Source organism: Muscardinus avellanarius (assembly GCF_963383645.1).
Source record: "Muscardinus avellanarius genome assembly, chromosome: 20".
NCBI classification, from domain to species: Eukaryota; Metazoa; Chordata; class Mammalia; order Rodentia; family Gliridae; genus Muscardinus; species Muscardinus avellanarius.
In genome coordinates, this window is record NC_137806.1 from 16,201,384 (window position 1) to 16,220,930 (window position 19,547).

Below are 19,547 nucleotides of genomic sequence, written 5' to 3' on the forward strand. Positions count from 1 at the left end.
GTAGCAGACAAAAAGTTAATTAATTAATTAGTTTCTTTGTTTATGATACTGGGGATTGAACCCAGAGGCATTCTACCTCCAAGCCATGCTCCCAGCCTTTTTAAAATTTACTGTTTTGCAACAGGGTCTCGCTAGGTTGCCGAGTCAGGCATCAAGCCTGAGACTCTCTTGCCTCAGCCGCCCAGGTACTGGGATCATAGGTGTGCACCACCACACCTGGCAAATGTAGTTTTTACTGTAACTATGTCAACGTCTAGAAGCGGTTCTGCTTGCCCTTTTGGCTGTGATGCTTTCTGGGCCTGCTGGGCTGGACGAGAGGCAGTGCAGTGCAGGTGCAGCAGCGAGGCATGCGCACCACAGCGCCACCTGCTGCCCTCGCCTTGCCCTGGGCGCGTGGCTCCCATGAAGTCCCACGCCAAGCGTCTTCTTTCCTCTGTGGTAGTTTGCAGTCCATCACTGGCTTCCCATAAAGGTGGCAAAGGCTGGACCAGGAGTCCACGTTTTTCAAAGACACATGAAGGCTGAGTCCCCTGGCGTTTGCGCCCTCGCCCAGGAACTGCCGCAGCTCAAAGCAGCTTTTGGGGCTTCTGCAGAAAATGGTTGGGCGGGTGTAGCTGTCACCACCCAGACATTTGGTGGAGGTGGTGGAAAGAGGTCACCTCCGGATGCCATGCCTGTGTTGATGAAGGAACCCACATGTGTTCCGAGCAGCCCGGGCTTCCTGGCAGCGTGGGCGTGATCGCGATGCCTGGTTTCTTATTGCCCTTCTCGAGCTGAAGGGGACCCGGCTGTCAGTGCTAACCATATGGCTCTAAAGACCATCGCGCAGCCCCGAGCCCTCCGTGGGCTGCACCAGGGCAGAACTCCCTTCCTTATGTTTTGCATGGCGCCTGCTGTTCCTAGTGCCTGCCACTCTTCACAGTTTTGTTTCTTTGCCTGGGAACCAAGATGCTTTTGCTCAAAAAGCCCCCGATGGGCTGAACCCCAGCCAGTCTGCCTGTGCTGCCCCCACTCCCCAACCTCCTACAGTCCTGGCCCCAGCACTTGAGAGGTCAGAAGCGTAGCAGGTGGCATCTCTCCGTGTGCAGCTCTTGGTCGCCATGAATTTGCCATGGAGTGACTTAGTTTGATGAACTGGGGAGTGTAGGGCTTTTCTCCCCTCGAAAATTGTCTATCCTCCCAAAGCTGATATCTCCTAAAAATCTATGTGGGGGCGCATGCTGACTAGAAATGGCTTGGCTGTAGAACCCAGGTTGGGGTGATTAGCCATGAAGGGTTATTTTTTCCCACTTTTCATCAATCCCCAGGCTCATGAGGAGTCTTAGTCTGGATAACATTGGTTATTACCCTCTTATCAGTATTGTGTCGGGTAAGGCACACCTGCACTGGACAGATGATCTTGATATCACTAAAGAATTGGAAGTGCTCTGTGGTTTCTGAACCAGCCACAGCAGCTTCCCTAGGAACTTGTGGGAAATGTGGGGTCTCAGGTTGCACCCAAGCCCCACTGAATCAGAAACTCTGCGGTGCCACACCTGTGTTTTAACAAGCCCTGTGGCGAGTCTCAGCTCCGTAGTTGAGATCCACTGCCCCAGAGCAGCATCGTCCAATCGGCGTTCTGAAAAGAAAGCAATGTCTAACACATGCACAGTGGGATTTTACTCAACCGTAAAGAACAAAATTATGTTATTTGCAGGAAAATAGGTGGAAGGAAAGAATATGACGCTAAGTGAGATCAGCCGGTACAGAAACCGAAGGCTCGTATGTTTTCTCTCGTAAGTGGAAGCAGGGAAGAAAGTGGGATACAAGAGAGACTCCAGGTAACGGAGGAGAAACCCCAGAGGGGCAGGGAGACTGGGCGAAGGAAACAGCTCAGTTGACGCCCTGTGCTGATGAAGCTGTCCACGCCAGTTTTAGCTTGTGTATAGGAAGGAGGGGTGTGGTAGGATTCGGGTGGGGCTCACCATGTGCTCTGCGTGTAGGTCCCTAGCAGCCTGAGCTCATGATATGTGATTACAATGAACTAATAAAGCATATTTTTAAAAAAGGAAAATGCAATATAGGAGCAACTAGCCACATATAGTTGTCACACCCTTTAAGGGTGACCCATCCATGGAATTGCTCATTTTATCTAATTTTGATAAATCTAGATTTAAACAGCTACATACTTGGTGGGTTCCCATTGGATAGCTGGGCTCCAGGGCTGTTATTATATACATAAACTCCCAAAGTGCTTTAAAAAATCAGTCATTGGTTGTGGAACCTTAATTTTATATCATAGAACGCAGTCCTTCCGCAGCGAATTCCTTCTGCTCTTCCAGTGGTTTGCTTTGATGATTTGGGTTCTCTTGTGGGAGCGCAGTTTGCTGCTGCTGCTAGTTGGGGAAGCCTGTTGAGAGTTAATACTGCGCACGTGAAGGTGCGTCGAGTGTGCGCCGCCGGGTACCGATGCCTGTCGTGAATGTAGCCAGTGAGCCCTGGACAGGCGTCTTCTTACCAGGGGTAAAGCTGTTACTCAGCTGGGTCAGCACTGCTTAGAGTCGAAGCTCTGGTTCTTCCAGCGAGTAGAGAAAGAGAGCTGTTTTCTGAGGCTTCCTAAGGGAGCAGGCTCTTTAAAGAGATGTTAATGAGCTCTTCACACACTTTCGGCTTCTTCTGGAACTTTCCAGAAACTTTCAGTGGTGTGCTGAAAATTGGCGAGTCTGCGCAATTCAGCAAAGGATAGATAAGACAAAACCCCAGAATAAGGTTGTGGTTATTTGGTTCAGGAGGCTTTGAAGGAAAAGCGGGCCGCCCTGGGCTTGGTAGTCGGAATTGTTACAGGTCCCAGGAGACACTGAGACCAGCCTCCGGGCACAGGCACGGCCCCCAGGCCGGCCTGGCCACAGCCGTGTCCCTCTTTCCAGGACAACAGCAGAAGCCCTGGGCTGAGAGGAGCCCTGGAGAGTGGGTGACGCTGTGGTCGGAGCAGAATGTGATGGTGCGGAACCAGGGCACACCTGAAAATCATCAGGACTTTTCTCCCAGATCTAGCAACCGGAGTCTCACAGTTCAGGGAACTACCTTTGGTGAAACAGAAAACGATACCAGGTTCATGTCAGAAGCCAAGTTCTGCCTGACTGAGCTTCCTAATTGGGAGCCTCACGTTGCATTATTCCAATCCCTTGCCACTGATTTTCATTATCCATCTCAGAATCATAGAATTGTACAGCCAGGTGGCGGAGAATCTAGAAATGGCTGTAATCTAACCATCTTCTTTTACACTCGAGGAAAGGGAGGCCCAGAGAAGCTGAGTTGGGTTAGGGCATACACAGCAAGGGCAGGCTTAGTCGGGAGGAGCTTGAGACAGCTCGCTGTATGTTCACCTCTGTGCTGCTCCTAGACCGTGTGGAGAAGGCTCAGATCACAGACCAGAAGCTGGACAGGTGAGTGGAAAGGAAACATCTCTGAAGCATAGAAAACACACTGATGCTAAGTGCCTAGCTATGTTTTAAAACGCTGTAGTGCTCGCCGGTAACCCCAGCATTTGTGAGACTTGAGACCAGTACGATTATAGGTTCATGGCTAGCCTCAGGAAATTAGTGAGACCCTGTCTCAAAATAAAAAGGTCTGAGACTGTAGCTCGGGCATTCCTAGTAACCCCTACCAAACAAAACAAAAACAACAACAACAAATGCTTCTTCTTGCTAATGTGTGTGTGTGTGTGTGTGTGTGTGTGTGTGTGTGTGTATTACTAGGGATTGAACCCAAGTGTTCTATGTCTGAGCTACACCCATAACCATACTTCATTTTTTATTTTGAAACAGGATAATAGGGTCTCACTAAGTTGCTGAGGGCCTCACTAAATTGCTGAGGCTGGCCTCAAACCTGTGATCCTCCTGTCTCAGGTGCCCAAGTGCAGGAATTACAGGCACGCATCACCCCAGCTTCCATGTAGATGTCTTCAGAATTCCAGTAGAGGTTGCAGCTGGTGAGTACTGCAGCCAAGTGTTCATAATGGCTAAAAATAATTCCACCACATATACAATTTAGTCAGTACACACTTCGTATTGTTAACTGTTTATTTTTTGTGGGTACTTTGTTGGGATTTGCTTGTTTTCCAAGCATTAGACATGTCTCAGTTTTGACTTGATACCCTTTCTTTTGTAACTTTCTTTTTTTAAAATTTTTTGTTGGTACATTGTAGTCATATATCTTAATGGAATACAGGATGGTAGAGGCATACATGCACACATCACCCAATTAGCCCTTACTCAATAACTTTCTTTAAATAGCATGACTTACTGTAAGCTCAAAGCATTGTGGGGCAGCGGCGGAGGTGGGGCTATGTGTGTAACACCTGTTCTGTACTGGCTGAGGGGTAGGTGACATTCCACCCAGGTAGGTCTAAGTGTTGGCTTCCTTTGTGTTTTTACTATAGCTGGGAGAAAAAATAATCTGTAGTTTAGGGAGAATATCAGTTCTGTAATTTTTACCTTTCGAGTTTGGAGTCTTAAAAAATTCACATGGGCACCAAAAGGCTGAGAGTGCTTGGCTAAATTGACTGTGGGGTTATTGTTTGTGTCCACAATACGAAGTCCTAAATCACATTTAGCATAATTTGTGGTTTTAAATTGGAGAGATTTAGCCAGGAGAGTGAACTAATCTCTCATCCTGTCAACGAGGCGATACCTTTAGACTAGCCTTTAATTGCATTGGCGGAGTAACTTTGGGGAGGCGGCAGTAATTCTGGCCACATTATTCTTGGTTTGTGGCTAAATTGAGATCATCATTTTCTCCTGGTTTCGCTAACTTTCTTTATTGTGCTGCAGACTAATCAGATGAGTGTGGAGAGAGTGGGCTTAGTGGTTGCTGGAGGGTGGGCAGGCGACGGCCGGGTGGCTGCGCTCACAGAGGGAACAGAGGAGGATGGCACCCAGGATCCAGAAGCACAGTCTGATGATTTTCTTGGTAATCATTTGCATAAGAACACCCTTCATTTGCACAAGCGCATGCTGTTACCTGTGCACCTAAAAAGCCTTTGCAGCCACCTTGTAGAGATCAGGCTTACGTATTTTTGTTGGTACCCAAGAGGAATTTTGCAGATAGTTTTCAGCTGCCTAGATTATTCTTGAAAAATTTCTTCATTTATTTCCAGCTACTTCAGAAATCAACACGAGGCCCAGTGACTGGCTCACTGCTTCCTGCCTCAGTGTCGTCCAGAATAATCCATATTCTGTACAATCCCTCCTTCCAGTCAAAGCATTTCCTTTGCCTTTTACCAAGCCTTCACTCTAAAAGAAATCAGGTCATTGGTACATCCTTCCTTCCTTCCTTCCTTCCTTCCTTCCTTCCTTCCTTCATGGGAGATTGAATCCAAAGGTGTTCAACTTCTGAGCCACAGCTCCAGCCTATTTTGTTCTTTATTTTGAAACAGGGTCTCAGTAATTTGCTGAGTGCCTCACTAAGTTGCATAGGCTGGCCTCGAACCGGCTGGCCTCTGTCTCAGCCTCCCAAATACTGGGATTACAAGCATGTACCACCATGCCCAGCTTATCTTAGGTATTTCTTAGCACTGAAAATGAGGGCTCAAGATGGTAATGAACAGCATGCCTGTCCTCTGTACTTGTTCCCTGGGAACTGTCAACTGTTGTCTTGGAATGGCTCTCCTCAAACATTTCAGCTGTGTGATTGGAATTTTAAGCTCACCTGGTAGTGGTTCCAAGCACAGCTGCTCCTGGTCCTGAGTTTGGGCGTGGCCAGCAGGTGGGTTGGCTTTCCCAGCCTTGCGGGTCAGAAGGGAAGAAGGGAGCTGGTGGGGTTGGGAGTAAACTGTGCTGATGGAGACATTGCCCTGTCTAGGGCTGGACTCCATGTGTCATTGCTTTTAGTTCTGGATAGTCTCAGTGTTGGAGTCTACATGAACCATGGACAAGCTCATTACTGAGCGATGACTGAGTAGCATTCTGTTGAAAGCCTTTTCTGCTACCAGTTCAGAGTTAGACCATTGTCCCTCAGTCTCCTTACAGAGTTGGTTCAGATAAAATCCAAGAATGCTCAAGTCTTTATTTTGAAACTGGTCCTGAGTTTAGGCGTTGACCAGCAGGTCTGTTTATGTTATGAATTACATGGATTGATTTTTATATGTTGAACCAGCCTTGCATCCATGGATGAACCCTACCTGGTCATGTGTATGATTTTCTTGATGTGGTTTTGAATCTGTGTTGCTAGTATTTTGTTTAGCAGTTTTGCATCCAAGTTCATCAAAGGAATAGGCCTGTAGTTTTCCTTCCTTTAGCTGTCTTTATTTCGTTTTGGTATTAATGTGATATTGGCTTCGTAGAATGTATTTGGGAGAGTCTCATTTTTTCTGCTTCACTATTTGCTGATGATAAACCCAACAAACTCAACCAAAAGGCATATAGAACTGATCAACAAATTCAGCAAAATGTCTGGATACAAAATTAATATTTCAAAAATCAGAAGATTTTTTTGTATACCAACCATAAATCCCCTGCAGAACAAATCCAGGAAACATTTCCACTCAGAATATCCCACAAAAAGTAAAATACTTAGGAATAAACTGAACCAAGGAAGTAAAAGACCTCTACAAAGAAAATTATAAAACATTGAAAAAAGAAATCAAAGAAGACCTTAGAAGATGAAAAGATCGTCCATGTTCACGAATAGGCAGAATAAGTATCATCAGCAAATAGTGAAAGTCTGAGTTCTTCTTTTCCTCTTTGAAGTCTTTGATTTTCTTTTCTTGCTTTATTGCTCTGGCTAGAGTCTCAAGTACTAAGTTGAAATGAAGTGGTGATAATGGGCATCCTTGTCTTATTCCTGTTTTTAGGGGAAATTCTTGAAGTCTTTTTCCATTTAATATGATATTGGCTGTGAGCCTATTGTGGATTGCCTTTATGATGTTGATGGATGTTCCTTCCAGTCCAATTCCTTGCAGTACGTTTTGCATAAATGAATGTTAGATTTTGTCAAATGCTTTTTTGGCATCTATTTAAATGATCAGATGATTTTTGTCTTTCTTTGATTCTGTTTATGTTATGAATTACATGGATTGATTTATGTATGTGGTGTTCAGCCTTGCATCCATGGGATGAACCCTACCTGGTCGTGTGTATGATTTTTTTTATGTGGTTTTGAATGCGTGTTGCTAGTATTTTGTTTAGCAGCTTTGCATCCAAGTTCATCAAAGATATAGGCCTGTAGTTTTCCTTCCTTTAGCTGTCTTTATTTGCTTTTGGTATTAATGTGATGTTGGCTTCATAGAATGTATTTGGGAAAGTCTCATTTTTTCTGTTTCACAAAATAGATTGAGGAGTATATGGATTATCTCTTCTATAATGGTTCTATAAAATCCACTTGGGAAACCATCTGGTTCTGGGCTTTTCTTTGATGGTAGGCTCTTATTGCTGTTTCAATCTCGTTGATTGCTATTAATTGGTTTAAATTTTCTATATCATCTTGACTCAGTTTAGGAAGGTTGTATTTATCTATAAAGTTGTCAGTTTCTTTCAGATTTTCCATTTTGTTTGGAGTATAGTTTTCTTTCTTTTTTTGTTTTTGTGATACTGAGAATAGAACCCAGGGTCATTCTACCTCTAAGCTACACCCCCAGCCCTATTTTTTAGTCTTTATTTTGAAACAGGGTCTCACTGAGTTGCAGAGAGTCTCACTAAGTAGCTGAGGCTGTCCACAAACTGTGATCCTTGGGTCTCAGCCTCCCAAATGCTGGGATTACAAGCATGTGCCACCATGCCTGGCTGAGTATAGGTTTTCAAAGTAGTTTCTGATAATCCTCTGGATTTCTACACTGTTAGTGGTAATATCTCCTTTTACATCTCTTATCTTCGTAATTTGGGTTGATTTTTCTCTCTGCCCTTTTTTTTGGAGGGGGGCTAAATTGGCTGGTGGTTTATCTATCTTGTTAATTTTTTTGAGAAACCAGCTTTTGGTTTTGTTGATTTTCTGAATTTTTTTTTATTCTCTACTTTGTTGATTTCTGCTCTGATTTTAATAATTGCCTGTCTTCTACTAGCTTTGGGATTAGATTGTTCCTGTTTTTCAAGGGCTTTTAGGTGTGTCATTTTAGGTTATTTGGTGATATTCTGTTTTTATGTGAGCACTCAGTGCTATGAATTTTCCTCTTAATACTGCCTTCAAAGTGTCCCAGGGGTTGATATGTTGTATCTCTATTTTAATTTGTTTCTAGAAATTTGATTTCACCCCTTACTACTTCTATGACCCATTCTTCTTGAGCAGTGTGGTGTTCAGTCTCCACATGCTTATGTGATATCTCTGGGTCTTTTCTTTTTCTTTCTTTCTTTTTTTTTTATTGGTGCACTGTATTCATAGATCATAGTGGGATACAAAAAAACTTTTGTAGACATACATGCACACATCACCCAGTCAGCCCCCACCCGATCCCCAACCCATTTCCTCCCCATCCCTCCTTCCCATGCTTGGCTTAGTGGTTGACATCTAGTATTATAGCAATTTATCCAAAATTAAAAATGATAATCTCACATAACAGTTTCATTTGTCTGATACCAAGCTTTTGATAACTTAAAGATAACATTTCAATATTTCTTTTTGCTTTCTTTCTTACCAGCGAATATTTTTTTTAGGTAAAACTATCATATATTTATATATTTATTTTGCAAAAAAAATCTATCCTAATATGGAATATGGACTCTAGATACCCAAAACGATCTCAAAAAAGAACAAAGCTAGAAGATATATATTTTCTGATTTCAAACCATATAAAGCTACAATAATTTAAGCAGTGTAGTACTGTTCTAAGGCAGATATATAAACCAAGCCTAGAGATAAATTCTTCCATATATTGTCAAGTTATTTTTTTTTTAATTTATTTATTTTTATTGGTGCACTGCATTCATACATCATAGTAGGATACATACTTTTGTAGACATACATGCACACTTTTCCCAGTCAGCCCCCACCCAATCCCCACCCCATTCTCTCCCTATCCCTCCCTCCCATGCTTGGCTTAGTAGTTGACATCTAGTATTACGGCAATTTATCTAAAATTAAAAATGATAATCTCACATAACAGTTTCATTTGTCTGATACCAAGCTTTTGATGACTTAAAGATAACATTTCAATATTTCTTTTTGCTTTCTTTCTTACCAGAGAATATTTTTTTTCTATTTTTAGGTGAAACTATCATATATTTATATATTTATTTTTCAGAAAAAAATCTATCCTAATATGGAATATGGACTCTAGGTACCCAAAATGATCTTGAAAAAGAACAAAGCTAGAAGATATATATTTTCTGATTTCAAACCATATAAAGCTACAATAATTGAAACAGTGTAGTACTATTCTAAAGGCAGATATATAAACCATTGGAGTTAAATAAAAGCCTAGAGCTAAATTCTTCCCTATATTGTCAAGTTATTTTTGACAAGGTTTCCACGAACATTTGGTGGTGGAAATATTAATCTTTTAACTAAATATTGTTAAAAAATAATAATTACATGGAAAAGAATAAAATTGGACCCTTACCTAATCCCATATACAAATATTAACTCAAAATAGATAATAGACCTAAATATAAATCTTAAGACTATAAACTTTTAGGAGAAAATCTGGGTCATTAAACCTCACAACATTGAAATTGGCAGTGATTTCTTGGTTATGATTTCAAAGGCACAGGCAACAGAGGAGTATACAAACTCCCTAAAAAAAAAAATTGTATATCCAAAGACAATGTAAACAGAGTTAACAGTTACTAATAGAATGGGATAAAATATTTCCAAATGCTATATCTGAAGGTGTATTAATATTCCAACTAGGAATCCTAGAAATTAACAACAATAAAGGCAAACAATACCCTTTACAGATAGGTAAAAGACTAACATAAATAATGAATCTCCACAGATAACCAATCTTAGTTGTTTGTTGGATGGAAAATCTTGTTTCTCTAGTTCTGGAGTGTGTTACCTATTTCTTCTTTGTAGTTAATCTCTTTGAGTATTTTCTCTAGTGCTGGTTTTGAAGACATAAATTCCTTCAGTTTCTGTTTGTCATGGAAGCTTCTTATTTCTCCTTCTAATTTGATAGAAAGTTTTGCTGGGTAGGAAATTTTTGGCTGGAAGTTGTTTTCTTTCAGAGTTTGGAATATGTTACTCCAAGCCCTTCTGGCTCTCATAACTTGGTTTGGGAAGTCTGGAGTGATTCTAATTGGTTTGTCTCTGAATGTCACTTGGCCCTTTGCTTTTGTTGCCTTTAAGATTCTCTGCTTGGCTTCCACATTGGTCATTTTGACAATTATGTGGCGTGGGGATCCTCTTCTCCGATCCTGTCTAAAGGGAGTTCTATAAGTTTCCTGGACCTGTGTATCGACCTCTTGCTCTATGTCTGGAAAATTTTCTGCTATTACTTCCTTGAAGAGATTGTTGATCCCTTTGGTTTCACTTTCTTTTCCCTCCTCTATTCCAATTATTCTTAGGTTAGCTCTCTTAAAATGGGCCCATATTTCTTCAATATCAGATTCCTGCTGTCGGATATTTTTTTCTAGATTAGAAACTATGCGTTCATTTTTGGATTGCTCATCTTCTAAGAGCGAGATTCTGTTCTCCATGTGTTCTAATCAGTTGTTTGTGCTTTGAATTGAGGCCTTTACTTCATTAATTGCATCCTTTATCTCTTTTTGGCTCTCTCTGAGTTCTTTTCGAAGCACCTCTATTATTTCTACAGTTATTTTCCTGATTTGATCTTCTAGAAATCTCTGATTTTCTGTTTTATCAGGTTCTGATGTTGTGGGGTTGTGGGCATTTATTGCTCCAGTGTTATTCCTCTTTCCCATGATTTTGGATGTTTGTGCCTTCTCTGGGTTCTTCCCTTGGGTCACTATGACTTCACTTAAGGTGTTCTGGATCTCGAGTCTGTAGTATCTCAGACCCCACTACTCCTTTACTGGGTTGTATCACAGAGTCTCCGACCCAGAGAGTCGATAGAGGCTGCTTTAGACTGTGGGGGGTGCCAGGTTGCACGTTCTCCTATGGTGTGATATCTCTGCCACCGCCCCTCCCCCACTGGGTCAAGTCCCAGGGAGTACAGTACTGGGATTTCTCCTCTGTGGCCCGCAATTTGACTCACTATTCTTGAGTACGCAGATGTAGCTGTACTGGCCTCGCTGGATTCAGTGCTGCTGCCGCCGGTGGCAATATGGCGCCGCTGCTACGCCCTCGGCTGTGGGGCTGGTGTTTTTCTTCTTGGTTTTGGTTTCCACTCTGAATCCCTGCAGCGTGTGCTGAGCTCGGCCACTGGGAACTTTAGATGCTCTCTGCGCGGAGAAATCCCGCCTGGCTGTTCCGCAGTGGCTCACCTCGGCTTGCTGTAGCCGTCCCGTGAATTCGCCGGCAGTATGGCGCTGCTGCTGCCGCGTCTGCCGCGTCCTCGGGCGATAGGCCGGTTATCTCCTCTGTGGCTCTGTTCTCAGTCCGCTTTCTCTCTGGAGCCTGGTGATTTTTTGTTTCACTGGTGATGGTGTTTTCTGGCTATGAAAGGCGCTGATTTTGTGGTAATGGAGGTTTGTTGTTAGCGGGGCTCTTAAGCCCCGCTTTTCTCGGTCGCCATCTTCCCCTCAAGTTATTTTTGACAAGGTTTCCACGAACATTTGGTGGGGGAAATAATAATCTTTTAACTAAATATTGTTGAAAAATAATAATTACATGAAAAAGAATAAAATTGGACCCTTACCTAATCCCATATAAAATATTAACTCAAAATAGATAAAAGACCTAAATATAAATCTTAAGACTATAAACTTTTAGAAGAAAATCTGGGTCATAAAACCTCACAACATTGAAATTGGCAGTGATTTCTTGGATATGATTTCAATGGCATAGGCAGCAGAAGAGTATACAAACTCCCTAAAAAATAAAAAATATTGTATATCCAAAGACAATGTAAACAGAGTTAAAAGTTACTAATAGAATGGGATAAAATATTTCCAAATGCTATATCTGAAGGGGAAGGTTTGCAGAAGGAAATCAAACAAATAATGTTTTGTGCGGATATGAATGTGGATAAGAATGTATCACTTTGAATCTCACTATCCTATAAGTTAGTGTACCAATAAGGTTTTTTTTTTAAAAAAAAAAAACACATACATATACTTTGTAATATTCACTTGCAGACTGTTTATGGCACAGAGGTTCTGTTTTGTCCTTTCTTCTGCTCCCCTCCTTACCGTCCATCTCTAGACAGGATGCCAAGTGTTTTTATCTAATCATACAAGAGGAAATGCTTTTGCTTCTCCTTGATAGTAAGTTACAACCTAAAAAAAACCTGCAAAAAAGAATTAAGACCCATGTGTGAATCTGATGGCCGTATTGAAAGGACATCTTTCATTTCAAAGGCAAACAAAGGCATCCTTGCTGCGGGAGGCTCCTGGCTTCACGGCTCCTTTTGTTTCCATAGCTGTGCCCCCAAACGTGGCCGAACTGAAGAACTTGGAAGTGCTGAACTTCTTCAATAACCAGATCGACGAGCTGCCCACGCAGATCAGCAGCCTCCAGAAGCTCAAACACCTGAACCTCGGGTGAGTCCGGCGGGAGGGAGGGGCTCGTGCAGGGGGCGGGAGAGGCGCCATGCACATTATGGCGGGCAAGTGGATTTCTAATTTCTTTTTATGTTTTAGATTTTTAAAAAGCTTTATTGTTTTAATATATCCTTTCAGTGGCCTGCATTGTGCATATCTATTTGAGCACTAATTGAGAAGCTCATGGTTGTTGTAATAAGGGAGGTGTTTTTACTGTATTTTGTTTCCAATAAAATTTTATTTCAGTTTTGTTGACCAAGAAGGGACTTATTTGCATAGCATTAACTGTTCCTACAAGTTATGAAATGGCTGTGTTTTCCCTCTTCCTCCTCCTCCTCCTTGCTTTCGCCTTTCTCTTAGTCTTTCTCTCTCTCTTCCCCCACTTCTTTCCCCTCCTCTCCTTCCTCTCTCTATCTCAGTACTGAGTAGACATAGTTGAAAAAGCTCCTTCCTTCCAGGGAGAGGAAGAAGCCATCCCCTCATGCGGTTCCATAATTCTTGCGACTCCTCTGTGTTGCTTGGAGTTATAATCTACATCTTTCTATACTCAGAGGGGAAGAAAAGTGTGGATTCAGCTGCGGTTGCAGAACCGAGGAGCCGTGAATGATAATAATACTTGTGCTGGAATATTGGTTTGCAGTCTTCAGAGTCCTTATGGCAGCTTTGACTCTGCGGCATTTGTGGGGTGGAGGCAGGCTTGGTGCTTTCATTTCACAGCGAGGAAGGCCAGCCCTTCCCACTGGCAATGCGACTTGCTCCCGGTCGCCCCTGAGGCCAGTGGCGGAGCTGGGGAGAGGAGGCCGTTACTTGTGCCCATGTCTTCTCCATCATACCCCACAGACACCAGCCAGAGCTTCAGCTTCGGAATCCCATCTCCCCGTCACAGCCCTCGAGGGCACTGGCCACTCAGCTCCAGTCTTTGTGTAGAGCATTATGCGCATTAAGTTGTGTCCACCGAAGGCTCTGGTCCAGTTGGTCATTTCCATGGACTGACAATAGAAGCTGGCCAGGTATTTATCAGCTTAATAGGAAGCAATTATGAAATCAGTCTCATTCATGAAATGTCTGTTAGTTCCTTCTTTCTGTGGGAAGTTCAGTTAGACATTGTTAGTTCAAAGCTCACTCTGGCAGAGACACCCATCTTTGTAAGATCCATGAGCCTTCTCTTTCTAATGAAGAGTTGGAGATTTGCCCACCAACCCAAATAACGAAGGACACACAAGAGATGTAATACCAAGCAGGGTTTATTATGCTGCAGCTCTTTCCTGGCTAGCCAGGGTCCCGGGAACCTGACATCACTCACCAGTCAAAGAAGTTCAGTCAAGTGTCGGGCCCTTTGTCTCCGGCTCGCTCTGACTTTATAGCCGGAATAGGGAGCGGGCATACACGTCAGAGCCCGCCAAAGAGAAGCCCGTGAAAGATACATCCAATCAATTAAGCTGGTAAACAGGTACAACCACTAAGTTTAAAGCAATCACACATACATTTGAATGACAGCAAATGGTTTCACAGAGCTGCCTCCCTACGTCATTGCCCGCCAAGGGACTCCTTTGTCTTCCCTATGGGGGAGGTGAGCTCATGCTTCAGGAGCCGCCCCTAGCTAGCAAACGTTTTCCCAACAGATAACTTTTACAAGCTCCCAACATTCTCTACATACCCCCCCTATCTAAGACAAATGGCTATCTCTGGACACCATCTCCGGTGCCCAAGCTGGGACTTTAAGCAGATTATAACAGAAGTAAGAGGTTTGCCCGTTTACTTAATTCATTGCTTACACAAACTGCTACATTCTTATCCTAACCTTATATGCTAACATCCTACATTATGTTCTATTTTTATATAATATTCCCTTAACTCTAATATTGGAAAGGGCTTCCTTAACTAAAACCTCAGGCTGGGGAAGACTTTTCTTCCTGCATTCCTACACTAATAGATGTGGGGGAGTGGGGTTTCAGTGGAGAGAAAAACTTCACTCTACATGAGACGGTTATTTTCCCCATGAATGTAGAGACTGTATTTCCATTCAGCAAAGCAGAGAAGAAAGGATCCTACATTTACATCTTAGTTTTGAAAATTAAATCCTAATGTGTAATTTCATGTAAGAAGCTAAAGCTAGGTATTTTTGATTCTGGGGATTGAACCCCGAGGCATTCTATCTCTGAGCGATCCTTCCAGCCATTTTTATTTTTCTTGTTCTGAAATAGGGTCCTTCTAGGTTGCTGAAGGATCTCACTAAGTTATTGAGGCTGGTCTTAAACCCGCAATTCTCTTGTCTCAGCCTTCCAGGTACTGAGATTACAGGCATACATCACCACCCCCAGCTATATGTGTATTCTTCCTGTTCATTCAGGGTTTGTTTGGGGCTTAGATGGGGTTGGCTTGAATGAGTTGAGTCTATCTCCATCTTTAGGGATATGGCCTGGTACACAGTAAGCAAGACCTGGTTAGCTCCTATTGTCATCTCTGTTGTTGTTTGTTTGTTTTTCATTTATTTCATGGCTGTAGCTGTTCTGTATCAGGAGCCTTGCCAAAGATCAAAGGTGGGAAGTGTGGTCCAGGTCTTAAGCCTGAGGGCACAGCCTGCTGTAATGGGCGGCAGAGGCACAGCAAGGTTGCAGATATGTTTGGGTGGGAGCACCACAGCGGGAGCAGAGAGACAGGTGGGTTGTCAGGAGGGTTCCCATGATGCACTGGAGCTGAGACTTGATGCACAGGAAGGAATCACTCAGGATTACTAGCAGAAGGGAGGCACCCCAGGTTGGGTAAGCCCAGAGCATGCACCTTGTGGGCAGCCTTGTTGCGGCTTCAGTGGTGTTGCTGAGTGCAGAGAGGGGGCAGGTGAGAGGCGAGCCGGGACGGTTGTGTGCGTCAGCTGCTCCCAGCTGCTCCCTGGATGGGTGCTCACTGGCTTCCAGACCTAGCCCTGCTCCAAGGACCTCTGTCTAGCCCCAGTGGTGCTCACATTACACGCTTCCCACAGGAAGCCAGCCGTAACCAGAGAGATGTCAGCACGGCGGGACATCAGAAGTGCTGGAGAAGGGTCTAGTGTGTATAGAATGGAGCTTTGATTTTCTCCTTCTGACCATTGAGACATTTGCACTGCAGAGTAGCAGGTAGGAAAAGAGTTGAGGTTTTCATATGAAAGCTCAGTGTGGAGAAGGGTTGGTCGGGGATAGTAAGAACCCTAGCTCCCTGCTCCGGGTAAACTGGGTGGTGACAGTGCAGGTGGGGGACAGATTTAATATGAAGAATATCTAGAAGAGGCACACCTGCAACCCCAGTAATGAGAGGTGCATACCTGCAGCCCCAGTAATGAGAGGTGTACACCTGTAATCCCAGTAATGAGAGGTGCACACCTGCAGCCCCAGTAATGAGAGGTGTACACCTGTAATCCCAGTAATGAGAGGTGCACACCTGCAGCCCCAGTAATGAGAGGTGCACACCTGCAACCCCAGTAATGAGAGGTGCACACCTGCAGCCCCAGGACTTGGGAGAATGAGACAGGAGTATCCCAGGATCACAGCTAGTCTCAGCAACTTCTCCAGACCCTGTTTCAAAGTAAAAAATAAAGCCAGGCATGGTGGCACATGCTTGTCATCCCAGCATTCGGGAGGCTGAGACCGGAGGATCACAGTCCGCGGACAGCCTCAGCTACTGAGTGAGGCCCTCCTCAACTTAGTGAGAGCCTGTTTCAAAATAAAGAGTAAAACATAGGGCAGGGGGTGTAGCTCAGAGGTCAAATGCCCGTGGGTTCCACCCCCAGACTTGCAAAAAAATAAAATAGGGCTGAGTATGTAGCTCAGAAGTAGAACACCCCTGGGCTCAATCCCCATACTAAAAAATATGCATATGGGGGAGCGGCCGGGGCGGTGGGTGTGGGGCCATGCAGCGCTAAGGGGGTGCGGGCCACGGAGGGGGTGCCCAGCGCCGTGGCGCGAGGGCCTCGCCAGCTTAAGGGGGTGTGAACCAATGAAGCTGTGTCCCCGTGAAAAGACAGACTGCCCATCGTGTGAACGGTAGAGTCTGGACAGATCGATACTGGGCTCATGGTGGCATCATGCACGCAGACTCCCGCAAGTCCTTAAGTTCTTAGAGGACCGCTTTGCCTTTTGAATCAGAGAGTTGCAAAGTTCGATAAAGAATGGCCCTTGTGGATAAGCACAAAGTCAAGCGGCAGCGATTGGACAGAATCTGTGAAGGTATCCACCCCCAGATCATGAACGGCCCCCTGAAAACCCGCCCCCTGGTGGCACTGCTGGACCGCAGAGACTGCACCGTGGAGATGCCCATCCTGAAGGACCTGGCCACCGTGGCCTTCTGTGCCGCACAGTCCACACAGGAGATTCATGAGAAGGTATTAAACGAGGCTGTGGGTGCCATAATGTACCACACCATCACCCTCACAAGGGAGGACCTGGAGAAGTTCAAGGCCCTGAGGGTGATCGTGCGGATCGGCTGTGGCTATGACAATGTGGACATCAAGGCCGCGGGCGAGCTGGGGATCGCTGTCTGCAACATCCCATCTGCGGTGGTGGAAGAGACAGCCGATTCCACCATCTGCCACATCCTCAACCTGTACCGATGGAACATGTGGCTCTACCAGGCGCTCTGGGAAGGCACCCGGGTACAGAGCGTGGAGCAGATCCGCGAGGTGGCCTCGGGAGTGGCTCAAATCCTCGGGGAGACTCTGGGCCTCATCGGCTTTGGTCGCACAGGGCAGGCAGTTGCTGTTCGAGCCAAGGCCTTTGGATTCAGCATCATATTTTATGACCCCTACTTGCAGAATGGGCTTAGCCCAGGCCCTCAAAGAGGGCCGGATACGAGGGGCAGCCCTGGATGTACACGAGTCGGAGCCTTTTAGCTTTGCTTAGGGTCCATTGAAAGATGCACCAAATCTCATCTGCACCCCACACACAGCCTGGTACAGTGAACAGGCCTCATTAGAGATGCGGGAGGCAGCTGCCACCGAGGTCCACCGCGCAATCACAGGTCGAATCCCAGAAAGCTTAAGAAACTGTGTCAACAAGGAATTCTTTGTCACATCGGCTCCTTGGTCATTAATAGAGCAGCAAGCAATTCATCCTGAGCTCAATGGTGCCACATACAGGTATCCGCCAGGCATCGTGGGTGTGGCTCCGGGAGGACTTCTTGCAGCCATGGAAGGGATTCTCCCTGGAGGGATTCTGGTGACTCACAACCTCCCCACAGTGGCGCACCCTTCCCAAGCTCCCTCTCCCAACCAGCCCACAGAACACGGGGATAATTGAGAGCACCCCAACGAGCAATAGCAGAGATTGCTGCAAGGTGATCATTCAGATGAACTTGGGACCAAGAGACCGCGAAGAATGGATGAACTCAGAAAAGGAATTCTGACCGTCTTTTTAATGATCTGGACACGCCTCATTGCTGTTCCAGTGTTAAAGCTACAAGAGCTAGACAACTGAAGATGGCGTCTGCTCATGGAAGCGCCGAAAGACTGGGATGTGATTTATTAACGACCAACTTCTGTTATTGTGTGTTAAGTTTTTCATCTGTGCATCAAATCACAAAGAATAAATAGAGAGCCTTTTCCTTTATCAGTCTCTTGGGCACAGCAGATCTGAGCACCTTGCCCTAGAATGTTGCATCAAGAGTCCAAACATCAAAATAAAAAATATTAAGAGGAAATCCCCATCTATGACTCTAGTCCCTTTGGCCTACAGGGGCTTGTTAACTCTCTTTGCTAAAATTACTACAGAATGGGGAGAAAACTGTTGGCCTGTGTTAGACATCTGCACGCACAGGACTGAACACAGTACAGGCTCCTGTACAGAGAAGTGTCTCACGTCTGAACTGCATCCTGAGCGGGCAAGTCGGTTGTGAGTTCAGTAATACTCTCTGATGATGCAAAAAAAAGAAAAAAGAAAAAAAAAAGTATTAAGTTTCACAAGCTGTTTGTACTCAGATATATTTTCTCAGTTTCAGATCCTCAGCTATTTTATTGAGTGGAAAGTCTTGAACTGTAAGGGTTCAAGAAGAATAATGTTGCATTTCCTTATGTCTCAGGAAACACTTTTTATGGTAACTTGTCAGATTGTCTATGAACAAACCCACTTTTTTAGACATTGATAAATTCTTTTCTTCACGTGATATTTTATACAAGAACACTTCAGAGGTGTTATTACATGTGACTGATTTTAACAAATCCTGTTAGATTTGTATCAACTAGTTACATGTTCTCTTCATAGTCTTTTGTGAGTCATTGCCTTTCTGTTTGAAAAGATGGCCTATTTTGAGCCTTTGTATAGGTACATTCCTGTTTTTGTGACAAAAGAAAAACTTTAAACTGTCCCAAACAGAAAAATAATGGCTATCAGAAATGTTTTGTTTTAGTGTGAGTTACCATTACTGTATTTGTTTATTGTAAAGGTGGACATTTAGCGTTTGGTGCAGTTTTCAATAAAAAGTTCTGAAATTCCAGTAAAAAAAAAATAAAATAAAATATGTAAATATAATTATCATGATAATACCTAATTATGTATATGTTACATATATATAATGCCCAGTGATTCTGGAATACATGTATAGAAGGAAAAATGATCCAGACAGTAATGGATGGGATGGGATGGTGCCTAGATTCTGCATTGGCAGCTAAAGTGGACTATGGCTGGAGACACATTTGGGAGGGAGGTACGGAGCCCGGGCTCTATCAAGCTGGGCTCGGGGGCTTCGGGCAGAGCGGCGGACTGTTCTTTTCCCTGACAACGTTCTCGTCTTCTTGGCCTCTGCACCGTTGTTTGCATTTTAGGCTCTTGGTGCTTTATTGATCGTGTACAGCTTTCTCTGCTTAATTGCCTAGCTCCATAGATGGGGCTGTCAAAATTCACGTAACACAGAATTTTTAATTCTTTGGGAAAAGAATGAAGTTGGGTTTCAATAAAGGAACTTCTGTCCTCAAAAAGCGTAGAGAATTAATTATGCACGCACAGTAAGGCA

At 44.2% G+C, this 19,547-nt stretch overlaps 1 protein-coding gene and 1 pseudogene across 4 annotated transcripts in view; both read left to right on the forward strand.

Moving 5' to 3' along the window:
• Positions 1 to 19,547, forward strand: part of RSU1 (Ras suppressor protein 1) — a gene marked incomplete at both ends in the record, with an annotated part of 204,742 nt that overhangs the window by 35,974 nt on the left and 149,221 nt on the right. For 2 of the 3 annotated variants that reach the window (XM_080717007.1, XM_080717008.1), the window contains one exon: positions 12,452 to 12,572. The exons of the other annotated variant lie outside the window; for it this stretch is intronic. In XM_080717007.1, the coding sequence (XP_080573133.1) occupies positions 12,452 to 12,572 (121 nt within the window). The remainder of the gene's footprint in view (positions 1 to 12,451; positions 12,573 to 19,547) is intronic. 3 annotated transcript variants of the gene reach the window in all.
• On the forward strand, positions 16,714 to 17,860 carry LOC308277771 (C-terminal-binding protein 2-like; annotated as a pseudogene). The gene has a single exon. The product of its transcript is annotated as a C-terminal-binding protein 2-like (transcript).